General features: G+C 47.0%; 1 protein-coding gene across 1 annotated transcript in view; it reads right to left on the reverse strand.

The window, feature by feature from the left end:
* The window catches only part of LOC126172829 (glucose dehydrogenase [FAD, quinone]-like), a 220,730-nt gene extending 203,815 nt beyond the window's left edge, over nt 1-16,915 (reverse strand). The window contains exons 1-2 of the mRNA XM_049920913.1: nt 16,458-16,915; nt 3,775-3,967 (exon numbers count right to left, since the gene is read on the reverse strand). Of these exons, the coding sequence (XP_049776870.1) occupies nt 3,775-3,967; nt 16,458-16,915 (651 nt within the window). The remainder of the gene's footprint in view (nt 1-3,774; nt 3,968-16,457) is intronic.
* Between the last annotated feature and the right edge of the window lie 1,582 nt (nt 16,916-18,497).

Genomic DNA, 18,497 nt, shown 5'->3' on the forward strand with positions numbered 1-18,497 from the left:
TGTAGCTTCGACCCCAATTAATGATTTGCCAATCAAGCATCATGTTTTCTAATTTGTGTTTGTCATTTTTTTGTAAGGTTTATTAGCTCGTTGTAGCTACAAAAGGCTTAATAAAAAAAATTGTTGTTATTTTTGTAAAATTAAATACGCCACTGTTCTCATTCACATTCCCTCGACTATTAACTGTTTTTATTTTCTTGTGGTGATACGTGGGTGCACCAGCAATTGAAGGTTAAATCTTATTAAGTTAGTTAATCTGATTATTTATTTGAGTTCTGAAAGTGACCGCAGACATAGGGAACAAAGGTGCCATGAGTAAATTCACTAATTTTGTACATATGAATTAAGGGTGAAGCTCACGATTTGAAGGTTATTGAGAAGATAATACTTTTCTTTATGTGCAGATAGTAACATTTAGCAACACTCGGACATATATTTATGCCGGCTGCTGTGGCCGAGCGGTTCTAGGCGCTTCAGTCCGGGACCGCGCTGCTGGTACTGTCGCAGGTTCGAATCCTGACTCGGGCATGGATGTGTGTGATGTCCTTAGGTTAGTTAGGTTTAAGTAGTTCTAAGTCTAGGGAACTGATGACCTCAAATGTTAAGTCCCATAGTGCTTAGAGCCATTTGAACCATATATTTATGATTAAAGCAAGCGACAGCCCTCCTAATGGAATGCACTTTTTTTAGCGTCTCTGCCATTCCTCGAATAGTCTACATGCTGCAAGCCATTGTCAGGTGCTTGAGAATCGCCTCACATTTCTTGAGCACTGCTGCAGAATTCTTAAGTCGAATGCACCGAAGTTTTGTTTTAGTGATAGGAATAAAAGTATCAGAGGGTTGTGACCGAGCCTATAAGAGGGATGCGGTACAAAGCTAATAATGAATCGAGCCGGAAAGGGCAAGACTTGATTTACGACATTCGCGCATTGGTCATGATGAAATCGTCACGCAGTCCGAAAAAGTACTGATCGTTTCCTTGCAATGTGCTTACCCAGTTAAGCGAATACTGACGTGTAGTATGCTGTTGTAACACCATTTTGAGGGGGAAACTGTTTGCTGGTAAATGATTTGAGGAGAGTCAGTAAACATTGTCAGCATCACTTTCCCTGGTGATGGAACAACTAGTGCCTTTTTTGGTGTTGGAGAACATGGCGATTTCCGCACTGTGCTGGCTCGTTTTCCTTCAGGATCATAAAGGTGCAGCCAAGACTTGCGAGTGTGTGGGTTTTGTTTTGTCAAGTTACGCAATGGATTGATCCAACAAGTACCCTTTGGCTCCTGCAAGAAATAATTTCGATCCTCACACTACTACAGAAGTCAGACAGACGCACCTAATGTACCAACAAGAACTGCTTGAAAAAAATTCAGCAACAAATATCTTCTGGAGTTGTCCACTGCAAGGAAAGGATCCAAAAATATTCTATATTCTTACGTAACTAGTGGATTTCTTGGGTACTGGTGTATTGATATTTAGTGTAAGAAAAACATTAAACGAACGAAAAATATTATTTATTGCAAAAAAATTCTGAGAAATCAAGTGAAACTTTTCTTACAAATTAATAAATTTCCGGGTTCTTTTCAGAACAGTAGATTGCCTCTTATGGATAGGAATGCTATTAATTTACAAACTATGGAAAGGTTCTGTTCTCCCTTTTCTTTAAGAATGTTATTTACTCTGCAGAATAGCTGAGAGCCGCGCCTACACAACTTGAATAACTTTTCTACGTATGGTCAAGGCTGTCGCGTGAGAAACGTAATGGAGTGTACTGTTATGGAGGACAGATGGGGCTTGCATACGCTGTACCGGACAATACCGTGAGCTGCGACGACTGCTGCCTGCGTCACTTGCTGCTGACAAATAACACAACTATCTCTTTCTGTCTGGATTGAACTTCACCAATCAAGCTCTCCCTATGCCTTGATGAAGTCAAGGACTTCTATCCATCCCTAGGCTAACTATTGGCGTGATGCAACGGTCAGATAACCAGTTCACTGCGATGCCACTCAATATTCGCTCGCATGCATTTAACTAGTACTCTGTCCATGTTCACACCGCACAATAAGTGTGGCGGCCAACACAGTGAAGGCCGGCCGCGGTGGCCATGCGGTTCTGGCACTGCAGTCCGGAACCGCGGGACTGCTACGGTCGCAGGTTCGAATCCTGCCTCGGGCATGGGTGTGTGTGATGTCCGTAGGTTAGTTAGGTTTAAGTAGTTCTAAGTTCTAGGGGACTTATGACCTAAGATGTTGAGTCCCATAGTGCTCAGAGCCATTTTTTGAACACAGTGAACAACGCTTAATCACGAGCGACACAGTATAGAGTATCACTCCGATTTGCTAACGACAGAGGTGCTGTCCCAGTGAAGTATTGAGGAGAGACTTTGTTCCTCGCTGTTCACATACACGTACAAGTGCACTCGCTGTCGTTACGTGTTCCCGCTCCAAGAGCGACAACGGAACTGCCCCTTTTCTGGAAAAGTTGCAAGGGTATATCATTTGCTGTCTTCCCTCACTCCTCTGGCTCTTTGCATCAATTCCACCAATAAGTGTTGCTCTTTTAAATGGGAGAATGACGTTTCGTTCAAGTCGACCAATGTGGAAAGATGTAGCATCTCCATCAGGTGTATACTGTCCTCCTGTGAGTAATCTGTAACTACACAGTCGGTCCGTCAAAAAATGTGTCTTCCGGGTGCTCCCACACAATGTAGGGGAATTTGCTTTTAAGTTGAACACAGGGGTTGTTATCCCTTCGCTCTGGCAAAAGCTGTCCTCTCTCTGGGCGGTCATTGCAGCCAAAGTAGGTGTGCGTCGACCCACCCCTTTGAAGGGACAGGCCTCCCAACAGGTCGGCCACCTCCCTAGAACGAAAATTCCTGTGGCCGTCATGTTGTGTATGCCACCCTCGACGTTTTCAACCTCAGTGGGCACTTGCGATTTACTTATTAGATTTGCATATCGTTTACATTAATTCATACAAAATGTACTCTACCTTATCGAGTTTGGGTACGAATGAAGCGTCTTGATGTGCAGAATACGATTGTGAGGACGGAATATGTAAGAAATGAAGATCAAGAGACCACGCCACCTCACAGACTCATCACGGGTAATAATCAATTCCAAAATTGCATCCTCACCTTCAGCAAAGAGCAGCAGAGAGACATAGCCTTTTGTTCGGTATTCAACAGACGTGGCACCCAATGGGCACATTCACTGGCCATATAGAGGCGACCATGCTTAACAGTAAAGACATTGCAACACGAAATTTTCAACGCTTCTCTGAGATTACGTAATGTAATCTGCTTATTCTTACTGACAGTCACAGCAGCTGTGCTGATCCACCGAAACACCAGGCCCACCTGGCTTACCACAGGCAAATCGTCCTACTTTCCAATCCGCGAACGTGCCAAATACTATTTCACGAAATGGTGTATCTTCGTCGTTATCTTGCTGTAGTTTTTCGTAAGTTTCAGTGACTGTTTGGTTTAAATGAACATGCGAAACGCAAAGAGTGTCAACTAAATAGGGCAACATACTGATACTAAGAGTACTACTGTCTGTGGACATTATGCCTAAAAACACTCTCTTTTCAAATATTTATGGTACAGATGGGAACCTATGACGGAAGCTGCATGAAGAAATGAGTCTCAGTCTTTGTCGGCGAGCCCTCACAGAATCATTTCCGTCAGTGGCTTCATTTATTGTCGTGGCAACTAGATTCGCTTCGCCCTAAGGGCTTCACATTGTGAGATTAGAATGCGCCGCGCTGCTGACCTGTACGAAGCTGACGCCGACCTGGTGCGGCCCGTTGGGGTCGTTGCGGGGCAGGCCGGCCTGCTGCGCGGCGGCCACGAACAGCGGCGCCAGCGGCGAGCGCCACGCGGCGGACCGCGCCGGCACAGGGCCGGCCAAGCCGCGGAACTCCGCCGAGGCGCCGAAGTCCGCCGGCAGCCGTGCGTCCTCGCTCCTGTGTGCACACCAGACAAATAGTTCAGTCTATGTCCGGGTCACAACACTACTGCACGTCACACGGCATTACAGTTTCACAACAAACGAAAACAGAATTTATATACAGTACAGGCATTTCCTTACTTACGAGTCTAGTTCGACAGTGAAGTGGCAGGTAGCCGTCAGTGGTCTTATCCCACGAGCCAGACCAGCATCTGTCTGAAGTACACTACTGGCCATTACATTTGCTACACCAAGAAGAAATGCGGATGATAAACGGCTATTCATTGGACAAATATATTATACTAGAACTGACATGTGATTACATTTTCACGCAATTTGGGTGCATAGATCCTGACAAATCAGTACCCAGAACAACCACCTCTGGCCGTAATAACGGCCTTGATACGCCTAGGCGTTGAATAAAACAGAGCTTGGATGGCATGTACAAGTACAGCTGCCCATGCAGTTTCAACACGATACCACAGTTCGTCAAGAGTAGTGACTGGCGTATTGTGACGAGCCAGTTGCTCGGCCACCATTGACCAGACGTTTGCAGTTGCTGAGAGAACTGGAGAATATTCTGGCCAGGGCAGCAGTCGAACATTTTCTGTATCCAGAAACGCCCGTACAGGACCTGCAACATGCGGTCGGGCATTATCCTGCTGAAATGTAGGTTTTCACAGGGATCGAATGAAGGGTAGAGCCACGAGTCATAACACATCTGAAATGTAGCATCCACTGTTCAAAGTGCCGTCATTGCGAACAAGAGGTGACCGAGACATGTAACCAATGGCACTCCATACCATCACCAGTATGGCGATGACGAATACACGCTTCCAATGTACGTTCCTGCGATGTCGCCAAACACGGATGCGACCATCATGATGCTGTAAACAGAACTGAATTCATCCGAAAAAATTACGTTTTGCCATTCGTGCACCCAGGTTCGTCGTTGAGTACACTATCGCAAGCGCTCCTGTCTGTGATACAGCGTCAAGGATAACCGCAGCCATGGTATCCGAGCTAATAGTCCATGTCTAACCTCCCCCTCACTTATCGATCTTAATGACAGTGAAAAATTAAACCGCGTGTACCTAATGGAAATTTGGGAAAAGCAATCGTCACCGAAGTTAATCTGTCGGTAAAGAGGGAGGAAAGGGTTACATCTAAATGAAAGGAAAAATGCAAATGAAACTGATGGGAATTAATTTTGAAAAGGGGTAGTTAATAAAGAAAGTGAATGTGCGGCCGTTACGTTAACAATTAACTAGCGGTAATTAGATATTTGAGATTTGGGGGAAATTACGGTCGCCAGTCCTATGGACAATTACTATAGTAACTGAAAAAGAAAGGTTATTACACATATAATTAGCACTAGAAGCGTGGCAACTGAAGGTTGACACGTGTAGTGTGAAAACTGAAAGTTTGTCAGAAGTAATAAATTTCGCTACGCTCTGACTTAATTTAGCAAAAGAATTAATAAAACCGGAAAATTGAAAGTTAATTTAGTGACTGAAATTAATAGTGAGCTTTGTTTCTGAAGCACATCGAAATTCAGTAAAATACGGTTAGTCTTGGGCTATCTCAACAATCATTTCAAAAGCTACTTGAATCTACGTAATTTAGAAATAAGAGATTTAACTTTGAACTTGAATTAAATGATTCTTAACAATTAACAATAGTAAAATTTAGTACGAACGAAGCTGAGCTGCAGTCACAGGTAAGCTAAAATACGGTAACAAAACTCGCACTCTTAATTTGTGCTTGTGTAATCTAAATATTGTAGCCAGCTATGAATACCTTAACTGAACTTTGAAATTAAAGCAGTGAAATCGAATGATATTACTTTAAAGCTGGCGTTTGAATTTCAACGACACTCGAGTTCATTCCGGAAAAGGAAGAGACCCTGCTTGGTAATCCTTGTTGGTTGATTGAAGGTTTGAAGTCGTCGATCGAGGAGGTGGCGACAGTCACTCATTGTCGGCCGTCGCTGTTGCAGAAGCTGGATGTTGGCGCGCCTTCTTCTCGACACGGTCTCCAGCCGAAACGGGCTCTTGATGTGTGCCAGCTAACGCACCCGTCCGCGACACCATGTCAGAAACTAACATAGCAAGTCGAGAGCAATTACATGCTGCCAAATCCCGAAAGCGCGGCAACTCGCGGGAGCGTCACACAACACACCTGCTCCACTGCCCTCCTCCAGCCAGACTCCCCTCTCCGCCCGCGCTCCATGCGGCAGAGTTAACACTGCCAAAGATCCTAAATACTTTGGTTCTCCACACGACTTATCGATGTAATCATTCGATAGCATACTTTTCCCTAGGCCAGACTCAGCGTAAAATTACAAATAATATTTACAAACAAACCAATTATACATCGACATAAATGCATATATATATATATATATATATATATATATATATATATATATATATATATATATAGTAAAACAATTACAATATACAAAAACACAGAAACGTCATATCTTCAGGTAACATAATAAGGAAAAAATATTATCGTACAATAGAAGGAAATAGGAGGATATGCATTTGGCATTACACATGCTGCTGCAAACGTCGTCCAACTGTTCGTAAAGATGGTTGTTGTCTTGCAAACGTCACCATCTGTTGACTCAGGGATCGAGACGTGGCTGCACGATCCGTTACAGCCATGCGGATAAGATGCCTGCCATCTCGACTGCTAGTGATACGAGGCCGTTGGGATCCAGCACGGCGTTCCGTATTACCCTCCTGAACCCAACCATTCCATATCCTGCTAACATTCATTGGATCTTGACCAACGCTAGCAGCAATGTCGCGATACGATAAACCGCCATCGCGATAGGCTACAATCCTAACTTTATCAAAGTCGGAAAAGTGATGGTACGCATTTCTCCTCCTTACACGAGGCATCACAACAACGTTTCACCAGGCAACGCCGGTCAACTGCTGTTTGTGTATGAGAAATTGGTTGCAGACTTTCCTCGTGTCAGCACGTGTAGGTGTCGCCACCGGTGCCAACGTTGTGTGAATGCTCTAAAAAGCTAATCATTTGCATAGTACAGCATCTTCTTCCTGTCGGTTAAATTTCGCGTCTGTAGCACGTCATCTTCGTGGTGTAGCAATTTTAATGGCCGGTAGTGTAATTTGGAGATACCAAAGACAACCTAAGTCAGGATGCAACGTCTCTCTAATAACGTCTATGTCGACGGGTCGTTTAACGCTAATGTTCCTACCTTCTTTATATTTGGATAAAGAACGGAGACTGGAGCCTCCAGCCTCGCGAATACAAGGTAAGTCTCTATAAAGCATTCAGTTTATACTGTCTCCTTTCAACGACTTTGTTTCATAATGGAACACTGTCATGATCAGAAAAAACCAGAACACGTTGAACGACTACAGCTAGGACGTTCTTATTCACAGGACTTGTACGTTAGTGTCTTCTGCAGAAGTGAGTAGCATTTGAACCATGTCGGTCAGCGGGTTCGAGGTCAAAATCGATCAACACCACCTACCTGCAGCTCTTTTTGTCGGTTTAAACCGAAGGTAATGGATCAGTGTGATTTAAGCAGACGTGCAGGAGGCTATAGTCAGGGCGACGACTTCGTCACCGTCCACATCGACTGCAAACTGCTACGCCCCCCTTGGAGACGAGGAGATGGAGCAGCCAACATCCAAGCAGACGGAGCTCACGACCGTTGCCCAAGCTGGCCGCTCGGAAAAGGAAGACCAAGCCACCTCCCGATCTGATACTACCACCGCTCGGTCGCAGCGACGCCCGCCACTACAGTCTTTGAGGTGGCAAAAGACTACAAAGGTTTCCTGCAGCTCGGGCCGCAGAGGACGACAGCACACTTCACGGAGCGAGCTGCAGCAGGAAATCTCGTGCGACTGCAGGTCGCCAACACAGACAGTTACATTAAGGCGACGAACGAGGTGTCGCACCGGAGCATGCATTGGTAGACGCACGCCGCCATCCCCGAGAGGCTACTCAAGATCGTCGTTAGGGGCTTTCCCGATGCGGTGGATCCAGAATTCCTGCAAAATGAGCTGGCTCGTCTTGACATTGGCGCGCGGAAAGTAACGCGCGTCAAGTCGCAAGTCACCTTCTTTGTAGAGTTGCCTTCTCTGTTAGTTATCGCCACCAATACTCCAGAGAATGGGCGGCCAACAGCACAATCACCGTGGAAACCTCAAACAGAAGGGGGGCATGGTGCAGTCCTTCCGCTGCCAGTGGATGGGCCACATGGCTCGCCGCTGCTCCTTCCCCGAGGTCTGTGTAAAATGCGCAGGCGCTCACGCCAGAAGAAACTCCCTGCTATCGAGGACGAATACACACAAGTGCGCAAACTGTGGCCGCACACAAGTGACGAGTTACCGTGGCTGCGAAGTCATTAAGGCCGCGTTGTTCGCCAACGTGGGTGCCACACAAAGAAGACTGCCGTTCGCTCCCTCAGTCGTCAGCGCTCAGGCGCCCAGGCAAACACGTGGGCGACGACGGCAGCCGATGCTGCCACCTCCGCCTCCACAGAAGGGGGCAACAGAAGAAAACGCGTTCGCGCCGGAAAACGTGCTCGAGAGGGCACACCAGAAGACTTACGCCCCCTCCCCTCCTTCCCCGGGGGAAAACGCGTAAAGACGATGCCACTTTGTCGGGAGGCCGAGCCGCCGCCCGAAACCCAGCTGCACCCAACCAAAGCACAGCAACGGCTGCTCAAGAAGAACAGCTGTCGGCACTCGTATCCAAAAACTCTGCAGAAATCGGAAAGGTCTCGCACCCGGCCGAAACGCTGCAGACAGTAGCCGAGGCACTGCTGACAGCCACGCCCGCGGCAGCCCAGCAGCCGTCGTTACCGCTCCCTACACCGTTCGCGCCGGGAGCAGCGAGGTTTCCCACAGCTGACTGCAACGCAGGTAGCAAAGAAGAAAAGCAATTCTGAGAAGGAGAAAGAGAAGACATCAAGACAAATAGAAGCAAACACCACACTCAACACCAGAGAAGACATGGAGGCAAAGAAGGAGCAGCCTAAGGGACTCAACCTAGACAGTGGTCGGGAGCCCCTGATGAATCCCCGTCGTCGTCGTCGACAGGGGTGACATCCCGTCACGTTTTACAACGGCATTGGTTACGTGCTCATCGTCCATTTCTCCACCTACCTTTGAAAAATATGCAGAAACGTCCTACACGGCAATGGTGTATGGAAGAGCGCCACTGGAGACAGGAATGGCATCAGATAATGTTTCCAGACAAACCCAGGTTCTGTTTGTTTGAAAATGAGGGCCGCATTTTGGTTCGCCACAGTGACTGCATTAGCACAAAACATACAGCGCCTTATGATGTGGGGCGCTATTGGGTACAACCTACAACCACAAATCACATATGGTGTGTCTCCAGAGTACTGTGCTCAATGTAACCTATGTGAATGACATCCTGAGACATATAGCAAAACCCATTCTGCACCATACCCCAGAAGCCATTTTTCAGCAAGATCATGCAAGACCACATGGTGCTGCACGAACACATGCCTTCTTGGTGGAACTGTATGTCAGCCTTTTGCCCTGGACAGTCAAAAAACCTGACTTGTCGTCATTCACAAATGTGTGACACATGGTGAAACGATGGGTGCAGCATTGCGACACAACGCCAACCATCACAGATGAACCTTGGAACTAGGCGACTGCAACATGGATTGCTATGCCACAGGACGCCATTCGCGTTTCATGCACGTCGATGCCATCACGGATGGAGCAAATTATCAGGGCCCATGGCGGACCCTGTGCTTGCTAGGCAACAGGACACATGCTCAACCGAGATGACTGAAATGCTAATCATTCCTACATAACATACTAATGTACATGTCCTGTGAATGTTAACGTCGTATCTCTAGTCATTTAAGGTGCTTTGTTTCTTCTGAACCTGAGTGCAGTTACTACTGTAGGGCTAAACACATGACTCTTCACGAGTTGCGGTGATAAAACAGACAATTCATACAAGGAAGACCTGCTTCAAAAGATATGTGGACAAAACTATTTAAGGAAATTTTACGCAAAGAAGATTAATCACAAATGCCTCACCAGCTGCCTGAAGAGATGGTTGCAGGGAACACATAATATGTGATCCTCGAGTAAAATAAAGGGACCGGTCGACCTAAGTTTCAATAGTGTACCCTGAGGTCACAAAAGTCATGGGACAGCGATATGAACACATGCAGATGGCGGTAGTATCGCATACAAAAGGTATAAAAGGGCAGTTCATTGGCGGAGCTGTCATTTGTACTCAGTTGATTCATGTGAAAAGGTTTCCGACGGGAATTAACAGACTTTGAATGCGGAACTGTTACTTGACTTAGACGCATGGGATATCCCACGTAGAAAATCGTTAGGTAATTCAATATTCGGAGATCCACAGTGTCAAGAGCGGGCCGAGAATACCAAATTTCAGGTATTACCTCGCACCACGGAAAACGGGGTGGCCGACAGCCTTCACTTACCGACCGATAGCTGCGGCATTTGCATAAATTTGTCAGTGCTATCAGTTAAGCAACACTGCGTGAAGAAACCGCAGAAATCAATGTGGGACGTAGGACAGTGCGGCGAAATTTGACGTTAATGGGTAACGGTAGCAGACTACCGAATTGAATGCCTTTGAATTGTCTGCAGAGCCTCTCCTGGGCTAGTTACGATAAAGTTTGGACCCTAGACGACTGAAAAACAGTGACCTAGTCAGATGAGTCTCGGTTTCAGTAGGTAAGAGCTTATGGTAGGGTTTGAGTGTGGCGCAGACCCTATGAAGCCATGTACTCAAGACGTCAACGAGACACTCTGCAAACTGGTGGTGCCTCCATAATGGTGTGGGCTGTGCTTACACGGAATGGACCGAATCCTCTGGTGCATCTAAAGCGATCATTGACGGGAGCTAGTTATGTCAGGGTTCTTGGAAACCATTTGAAGCTCCACATGGATGTCGTGCTCCCAAAAAGTAATGCAGTTTTTACGGATGACAGTGTGCCATGTCACTGGTCCATAGTTGTTCGCGAGTGATTTGAAGAATGTTCTGACAATTGGAGCGATTGATCTGGCCAGATTACCAGACGGAAAATCAATCAATTCCGGAAGCCTTGAGCGAGCTCTACTCTAAGAAAGCCGTTGTACAGACACAGACTTCCCAGTGCCCAAAGTCAGTATATGCATATTATAGCACAAGGAACACAAATCTTTGAAAACAGTACACTCACCAGTCAGCTTCACTGTAACACTCCACACCTCTCCCATGATCGTCATTCGAGGGTTGCAATCGGCCGTGACTTCATTTTTATGAATAACAATGCACGATAGAATCGAACATCGCAGCTGGTGGAGCGCTTGGAACGAGAGGATATTTGGCAAATGGATTGGCCTGACCATTCCTCCGACTTAAATGTCGTTGCGGTGACATTACAGCACGTCACCATGCAAAAAAGACTATCCAGGAGTCGTCAATCGCGCTGGTGGAGTAATGGGACGCCCCACCACAAGAACTCTTTACCAATCGTGCGACCAGCATGGGAGCACGCTCCAGAAGAGTATTATCGTCCATGGTGATCAGACACCCTACTGAGAACAGAGTCCCGGGGTCTGTATTGTGTAGGGGACAATCATAAACCGCGTTGACTTCATCGTAGTTATTTTCTTCAAAAAAATGTGTCATTTGTGTTCGTCTGACACTATACTTTAGCAGTATAGTCTAGTCCGAGGTTCATGAAGTTGTGTCACTTGACTGTGACACCTCATGTCAAAATTACTTTCGTCTTTATGTTTTACTGCCTCGAAGATGGTATTACAGGAGATTCACATATTAGAGGATCATCCCGCAAGACGAAGAGACGATGTGTCAATTTTCTCTTCTTAGTCTGGCAAGCATCACTTCCTTCCACGGGTATGGCTCTGAGCACTATGGGACTTAACATCTATGGTCATCAGTCCCCTAGAACTTAGGACTACTTAAACCTAACTAACCTAAGGACATCACACAACACCCAGTCATCACGTCCACGGGTATGGTGCGAGTTCAATGAGCTTCACCGCAACTAACGGACCACATTTGTTTTTCACCGCCTCCAACTACTCGTCTTCCTACTGACGAACGGCCCTTGCTTCCTATTTGCTATTACTGCGTGTAGGGGAAACACTGAGTTACAACACCGCCACCCTTGACGACTTTGCTGCCTGCATCATTTTCCGATATCCCACCGTTTTGAGGTACCCAACAGAGTACCACGTCTTCCCGTTGATCTGTTGCGAGGCACCTTCAATACACAGTGAGTTCGACTGTCCTGAGGTTTTACTGTTGTTGTGATCATCAGTCCGAAAAATGATTTGATGCTGCTCTCCAGGCGTGTCTCTACTTTGGAAGCCTCCTCCTCTCTGTACCTGTGGCTTACTGTATTCCAGACTTGTATCCGCGTGCAGTGTTAACCTACTTAACCCAGATTCCCCCATTACCAAATTGCCAATTCTTTGATACCGCAGAATCTATCCTAGCAACTGAATCCTTCTTTTACTCATACGCTGCCATAAATATTTTATTTCCCCGATTCTGTTCGTTAGAGCCAGACAATTACTGTCAAGAAATGATCCCTACACTGAAATTTATATCAGATGTTATAGTGTCTTTCTTTTCAGAAACGCTTTTCTCTTTGCTATCAGACTGCATATTACATTCAGTCTACTTCGGTCATCGTCGGTTATTTTTGTGCTCAAATACACTCCTGGAAATGGAAAAAAGAACACATTGACACCGGTGTGTCAGACCCACCATACTTGCTCCGGACACTGCGAGAGGGCTGTATAAGCAATGATCACACGCACGGCACAGCGGACACACCAGGAACCGCGGTGTTGGCCGTCGAATGGCGCTAGCTGCGCAGCATTTGTGCACCGCCGCCGTCAGTGTCAGCCAGTTTGCCATGGCATACGGAGCTCCATCGCAGTCTTTAACACTGGTAGCATGCCGCGACAGCGTGGACGTGAACCGTATGTGCAGTTGACGGACTTTGAGCGAGGGCGTATAGTGGGCATGCGGGAGGCCGGGTGGACGTACTGCCGAATTGCTCAACACGTGGGGCGTGAGGTCTCCACAGTACATCGATGTTGTCGCCAGTGGTCGGCGGAAGGTGCACGTGCCCGTCGACCTGGGACCGGACCGCAGCGACGCACGGATGCACGCCAAGACCGTAGGATCCTACGCAGTGCCGTAGGGGACCGCACCGCCACTTCCCAGCAAATTAGGGACACTGTTGCTCCTGGGGTATGGGCGAGGACCATTCGCAACCGTCTCCATGAAGCTGGGCTACGGTCCCGCACACCGTTAGGCCGTCTTCCGCTCACGCCCCAACATCGTGCAGCCCGCCTCCAGTGGTGTCGCGACAGGCGTGAATGGAGGGACGAATGGAGACGTGTCGTCTTCAGCGATGAGAGTCGCTTCTGCCTTGGTGCCAATGATGGTCGTATGCGTGTTTGGCGCCGTGCAGGTGAGCGCCACAATCAGGACTGCATACGACCGAGGCACACAGGGCCAACACCCGGCATCATGGTGTGGGGAGCGATCTCCTACACTGGCCGTACACCACTGGTGATCGTCGAGGGGACACTGAATAGTGCACGGTACATCCAAACCGTCATCGAACCCATCGTTCTATCATTCCTAGACCGGCAAGGGAACTTGCTGTTCCAACAGGACAATGCACGTCCGCATGTATCCCGTGCCACCCAACGTGCTCTAGAAGGTGTAAGTCAACTACCCTGGCCAGCAAGATCTCCGGATCTGTCCCCCATTGAGCATGTTTGGGACTGGATGAAGCGTCGTCTCACGCGGTCTGCACGTCCAGCACAAACGCTGGTCCAACTGAGGCGCCAGGTGGAAATGGCATGGCAAGCCGTTCCACAGGACTACATCCAGCATCTCTACGATCGTCTCCATGGGAGAATAGCAGCCTGCATTGCTGCGAAAGGTGGATATACACTGTACTAGTGCCGACATTGTGCGTGCTCTGTTGCCTGTGTCTATGTGCCTGTGGTTCTGTCAGTGTGATCATGTGACGTATCTGACCCCAGGAATGTGTCAATAAAGTTTCCCCTTCCTGGGACAATGAATTCACGGTGTTCTTATTTCAATTTCCAGGAGTGTATATATGTATGTATATATGTATATGGAAACTTGAAATACCTCGGTGAAACACTAGAAATGAGTGGACATAACAGAGACTCAAACAAAGAAAGTAAAACTAAACTGGACAAGGCATACAAAGTAGTGTGGAATCATTACAACAAGAAGTCTATCTCCCAAAAAGCCAAATTACGTCACTACGACACGGTGGTGCTCCCCGAAGCACTATATGCAGCAGAGACCACACTAATCCTAGGGCACACACGTATCAGACTAGAAAAAGTAGAACGGAAAATACTTAGGAAAATATTTGGCGCAACTAACAACAATGGAATATGGATGAAGGAACCTACAGAGGAACTATACAGACATACGGAGACAATCACAGAAAAGATAAGATATCGCATTCTATGGACACCTATACAGAATGCCATCACACAGACTGACCAAACAGATCTTTGACTGGAGAACCGCCGGCCTTTGTGGCCGAGCGGTTCTAGGCGCTTCAGTCCGGAACCGCGCTGCTGCTACGGTCGCAGGTTCGAATCCTGCCTCGGGTATTAATGTGTGCGATGTCCTTAGGTTAGTTACGTTTAAGTAGTTCTAACTTCTAGGGGACTGATGACCTCAGATGTTGAGTCCCATAGTGCTCAGAGCCATTTGACTGGGTAACCATTAGAAACAACAAATGGGTGGCAGAGGTAAATGGTTCAAATGGCTCTGAGCACTATGGGACTCAACTGCTGTGGTCATAAGTCCCCTAGAACTTAGAACTACTTAAACCTAACTAACCTAAGGACAGCACACAACACCCAGCCATCACGAGGCAGAGAAAATCCCTGACCCCGCCGGGAATCGAACCCGGGAACCCGGGCGTGGGAAGCGAGAACGCTACCGCACGACCACGAGATGCGGGCGGCAGAGGTAAAAAACGACCTGAATCAACTCAACATAACAGCAGACAATAAACGACAGAATAAAATTCAGAAACATCATTAAGAAAAGTAAACTACGTGAGATACAATGTGACAAACGAACAGGCGTAAAATGGACCGAAGAACGCAAGCAAGATCACAGCCGGAAGATGAAAGAAATATGGGCAACCATAAAGGCAATCAAGATGAAGCCGAAGACCCAAAGCCGACAAGAAGCATGGACAGAGGACCGAAAACAAAACACAGCGAGCGAACTATATACAGGGTGTTACAAAAAGGTACGGTCAAAGTTTCAGGAAACATTCCTCACACACAAATAAAGAAAAGATGTTATGTGGACATGTGTCCGGAAACGCTTAATTTCCATGTTAGAGCTCATTTTAGTTTCGTCAGTATGTACTGTACTTCCTCGATTCGCCGCCAGTTGGCCTAATTGACGAGAATCCGCACGCAAATGTGCAATCACGTCATCAACACAGATTTTCTGTCAACGTTTGGGACGGCATTGTTGGTGATACTTGATTGGGCCCCATGTTCTTCCACCTACGCTCAATGGAGCACGTTATCATGATTTCATACGGGTTACTCTACCTGTGCTGCTAGAACATGTGCCTTTACAAGTACGACACAACATGTGGTTCATGCGCGATGGAGCTCCTGCGCATTTCAGTCGAAGTGTTCGTACGCTTCTCAACAACAGATTCGGTGACCGATGGATTGGTAGAGGCGGACCAATTCCATGGCCTCCACGCTCTCCTGACCTCAACCCTCTTGACTTTCATTTATGGGGGCATTTGAAAGCTCTTGTCTGAGCAACCCCGGTACCAAATGTAGAGACTCTTCGTGCTCGTATTGTAGACGGCTGCGATACAATACGCCATTCTCCAGGGCTGCATCAGCGCATCAGGGATTCCATGCGACGAAGGGTGGATGCATGTATCCTCGCTAACGGAGGACATTTTGAACATTTCCTGTAACAAAGTGTTTGAAGTCACGCTGGTACGTTCTGTTGCTGTGTGTTTCCATTCCATGATTAATGTGATTTGAAGAGAAGTAATAAAACGAGCTCTAACATGGAAAGCAAGCGTTTGCGGACACATGTCCACATAACATATTTTCTTTCTTTGTGTGTGAGGATTGTTTCCTGAAAGTTTGGCCGTACCGTATGTATATATATATATATATATATATATATATATATATATATATGTGTGTGTGTGTGTGTGTGTGTGTGTGTGTGTGTGTGTTTTAAATTGATTCTTCTGTAAAATTTTCAACAACAAAAATGTGCTAGTAATAAAACTGAACATGTAAGATGTAACATTTAAATCACACAATGTAGGAGCTGCTATATAATAACAGGCAGCAGGTCTTTACTTGAGCAATACATAAAATAAAAATTTGCTGCGAGGATAGTGTGGGACTCACTTGCGGAAGTAGGGCAGGACGTCGCGGTAGGCCCAGCCGCGGTTGCCCAGCCTGGCCCAGTGGTCGTAGTCGTGCGGGCTGCCCCTGGAGTGGATCATGAAGTTGATGGCGGAGCTGCCGCCCAGCGTCCTGCCGCGGGGCCAGCGGCAGCGGCCGCCCTCCATGGCGCGGCAGAAGCGCGCATCGCGCTCCGCCCGGTAGCCCCAGTCGAGGGGCGAGCCCGGACCCGCCGCGATGCTGGCCGCCAGCGGCACGTCTGCGGCCTGCGGCGGCGCGCCGCCCGCCTCCAGCAGAAGCACCCGCCAGCCGCGCACCTCGGACAGCCGCGCCGCCAGCGCGCAGCCTGCCGTGCCGCCGCCCACCACCACGAAGTCGTACCGCGCCGGCGTCTCCAGTTGCTGCTGCTGCTGCGACGCAGCGCACCGGACCCACAGTAGTACCGCCGTCACCCACATCATCGTGATTACACCCTGGAAGAAACAGCCGTGGCACGTGACGCCTTCATGCCGAGTAGACTGCGTGCAGAGTAACGTGGCCGATAGGTGCACAGTTGGCAGGCCAAGCTGGTAGTGCTCAGGATTATGGGCAGGTGGTCGATTCGCTGCAGGATAAATGCTGAGCGTTGGAGGGCAGTGCCGTTCTAAACTGAACCTACACTCATATTGTTTTGTAAATATTAAGTGGACTCCCACACTTGTATGGTGACCATCCAACAAGACCTACTGTCACCTCTGCTTTGGTTAGCTTTTAAAAACAATTCTGCTGAAAATGCTAGAACAGCCGCGATTTACTTTCATCTACCTTGTTTACCATTTGTAACTTACGGAGAAGCGTCATGAGTGGCCGAATTTTGATTAAAACCTACATTTCTATTGTTACTATGTTAAAATTTACTCCTTTCGCCAAACACAGCAGAGTTTACACGTCACCTCATTCACATCATTCACGTCACGTGCAGACGCAGTTGTGAGAGAATTCTGAAACTGTGGTTTATTAAGTGACGAACTGAGGACAAGTAAGGTTAATAGTTTATGAAACTGCACATTTTCGGTACAAAAATAAACATGTGAGGTCTTCAGTTGGAACAACAACTACAGCATTTCTCATTTGACCAGCTGTCAATGACCCTTAAAAATTCATTGTTTCATCGAAAAAGTCTGTACTTGTGAAATGACAAGGTAGATAATGAAGTTTCGCACAAAAACCACTTGGAAAAATACTCTCTTCTTTGTGTGCTATAACATTCGTCAAAAAAAAATGGTTCAAATGGCTCTGAGCACTATGGGACTCAACTGCTGAGGTCATTTAGTCCCCTAGAACTTAGAACTAGTTAAACCTAACTAACCTAAGGACATCACAAACATCCATGCCCGAGGCAGGATTCGAACCTGCGAACGTAGCGGTCTTGCGGTTCCAGACTGCAGCGCCTTTAACCGCACGGCCACTTCGGCCGGCAACATTCGTCAAAATCTCGTTTCGATGTCTCAAACCATTTATGAGGTACAAGGAATGTTAATGGATATTTCAATCTGCCGTTATCACAATAGCAAGTGAGTGAGCTACGTTATATCAATTTTCTTGAGATTCGTGACATGGTCTTCCCTCAAGTCTAAAGAAAGATTTAATACCTTAGCTGAATTTCATACACAGCAACATGTTATGTGAAATGCACCAAATGCAAAATCTTAGTGACCCCTATTTTCACTACAAACTTTTTCGAACTTCCCGCTTTGTCTTAATTAAATGCAAGTATCACCACAACTGTGACCATTGACGAAGTTACAGGTACGTCATCATGAAGCTGCCATATAAAGCTGTAAGTAATGCAAAAACGATTTTTTTTCTTTTTACCAAATTGTTTCTTTAAAATTGTTTGAGAAACAGTATAGTCCGAACGCCTATATTCTGTCATTGCAGCTGGACGAAAGAGGACAAACAAACAAACAAATGAACTTACTCTGGACTTTGGACGAAAACTGATCACTGTGCACAGGCCATCCTTATGATGTTTTCTACACACCAGACGATTTTTATACTCAC

Source organism: Schistocerca cancellata, chromosome 1, assembly GCF_023864275.1.
Source record: "Schistocerca cancellata isolate TAMUIC-IGC-003103 chromosome 1, iqSchCanc2.1, whole genome shotgun sequence".
In the NCBI taxonomy this organism is placed as follows: domain Eukaryota; kingdom Metazoa; phylum Arthropoda; class Insecta; order Orthoptera; family Acrididae; genus Schistocerca; species Schistocerca cancellata.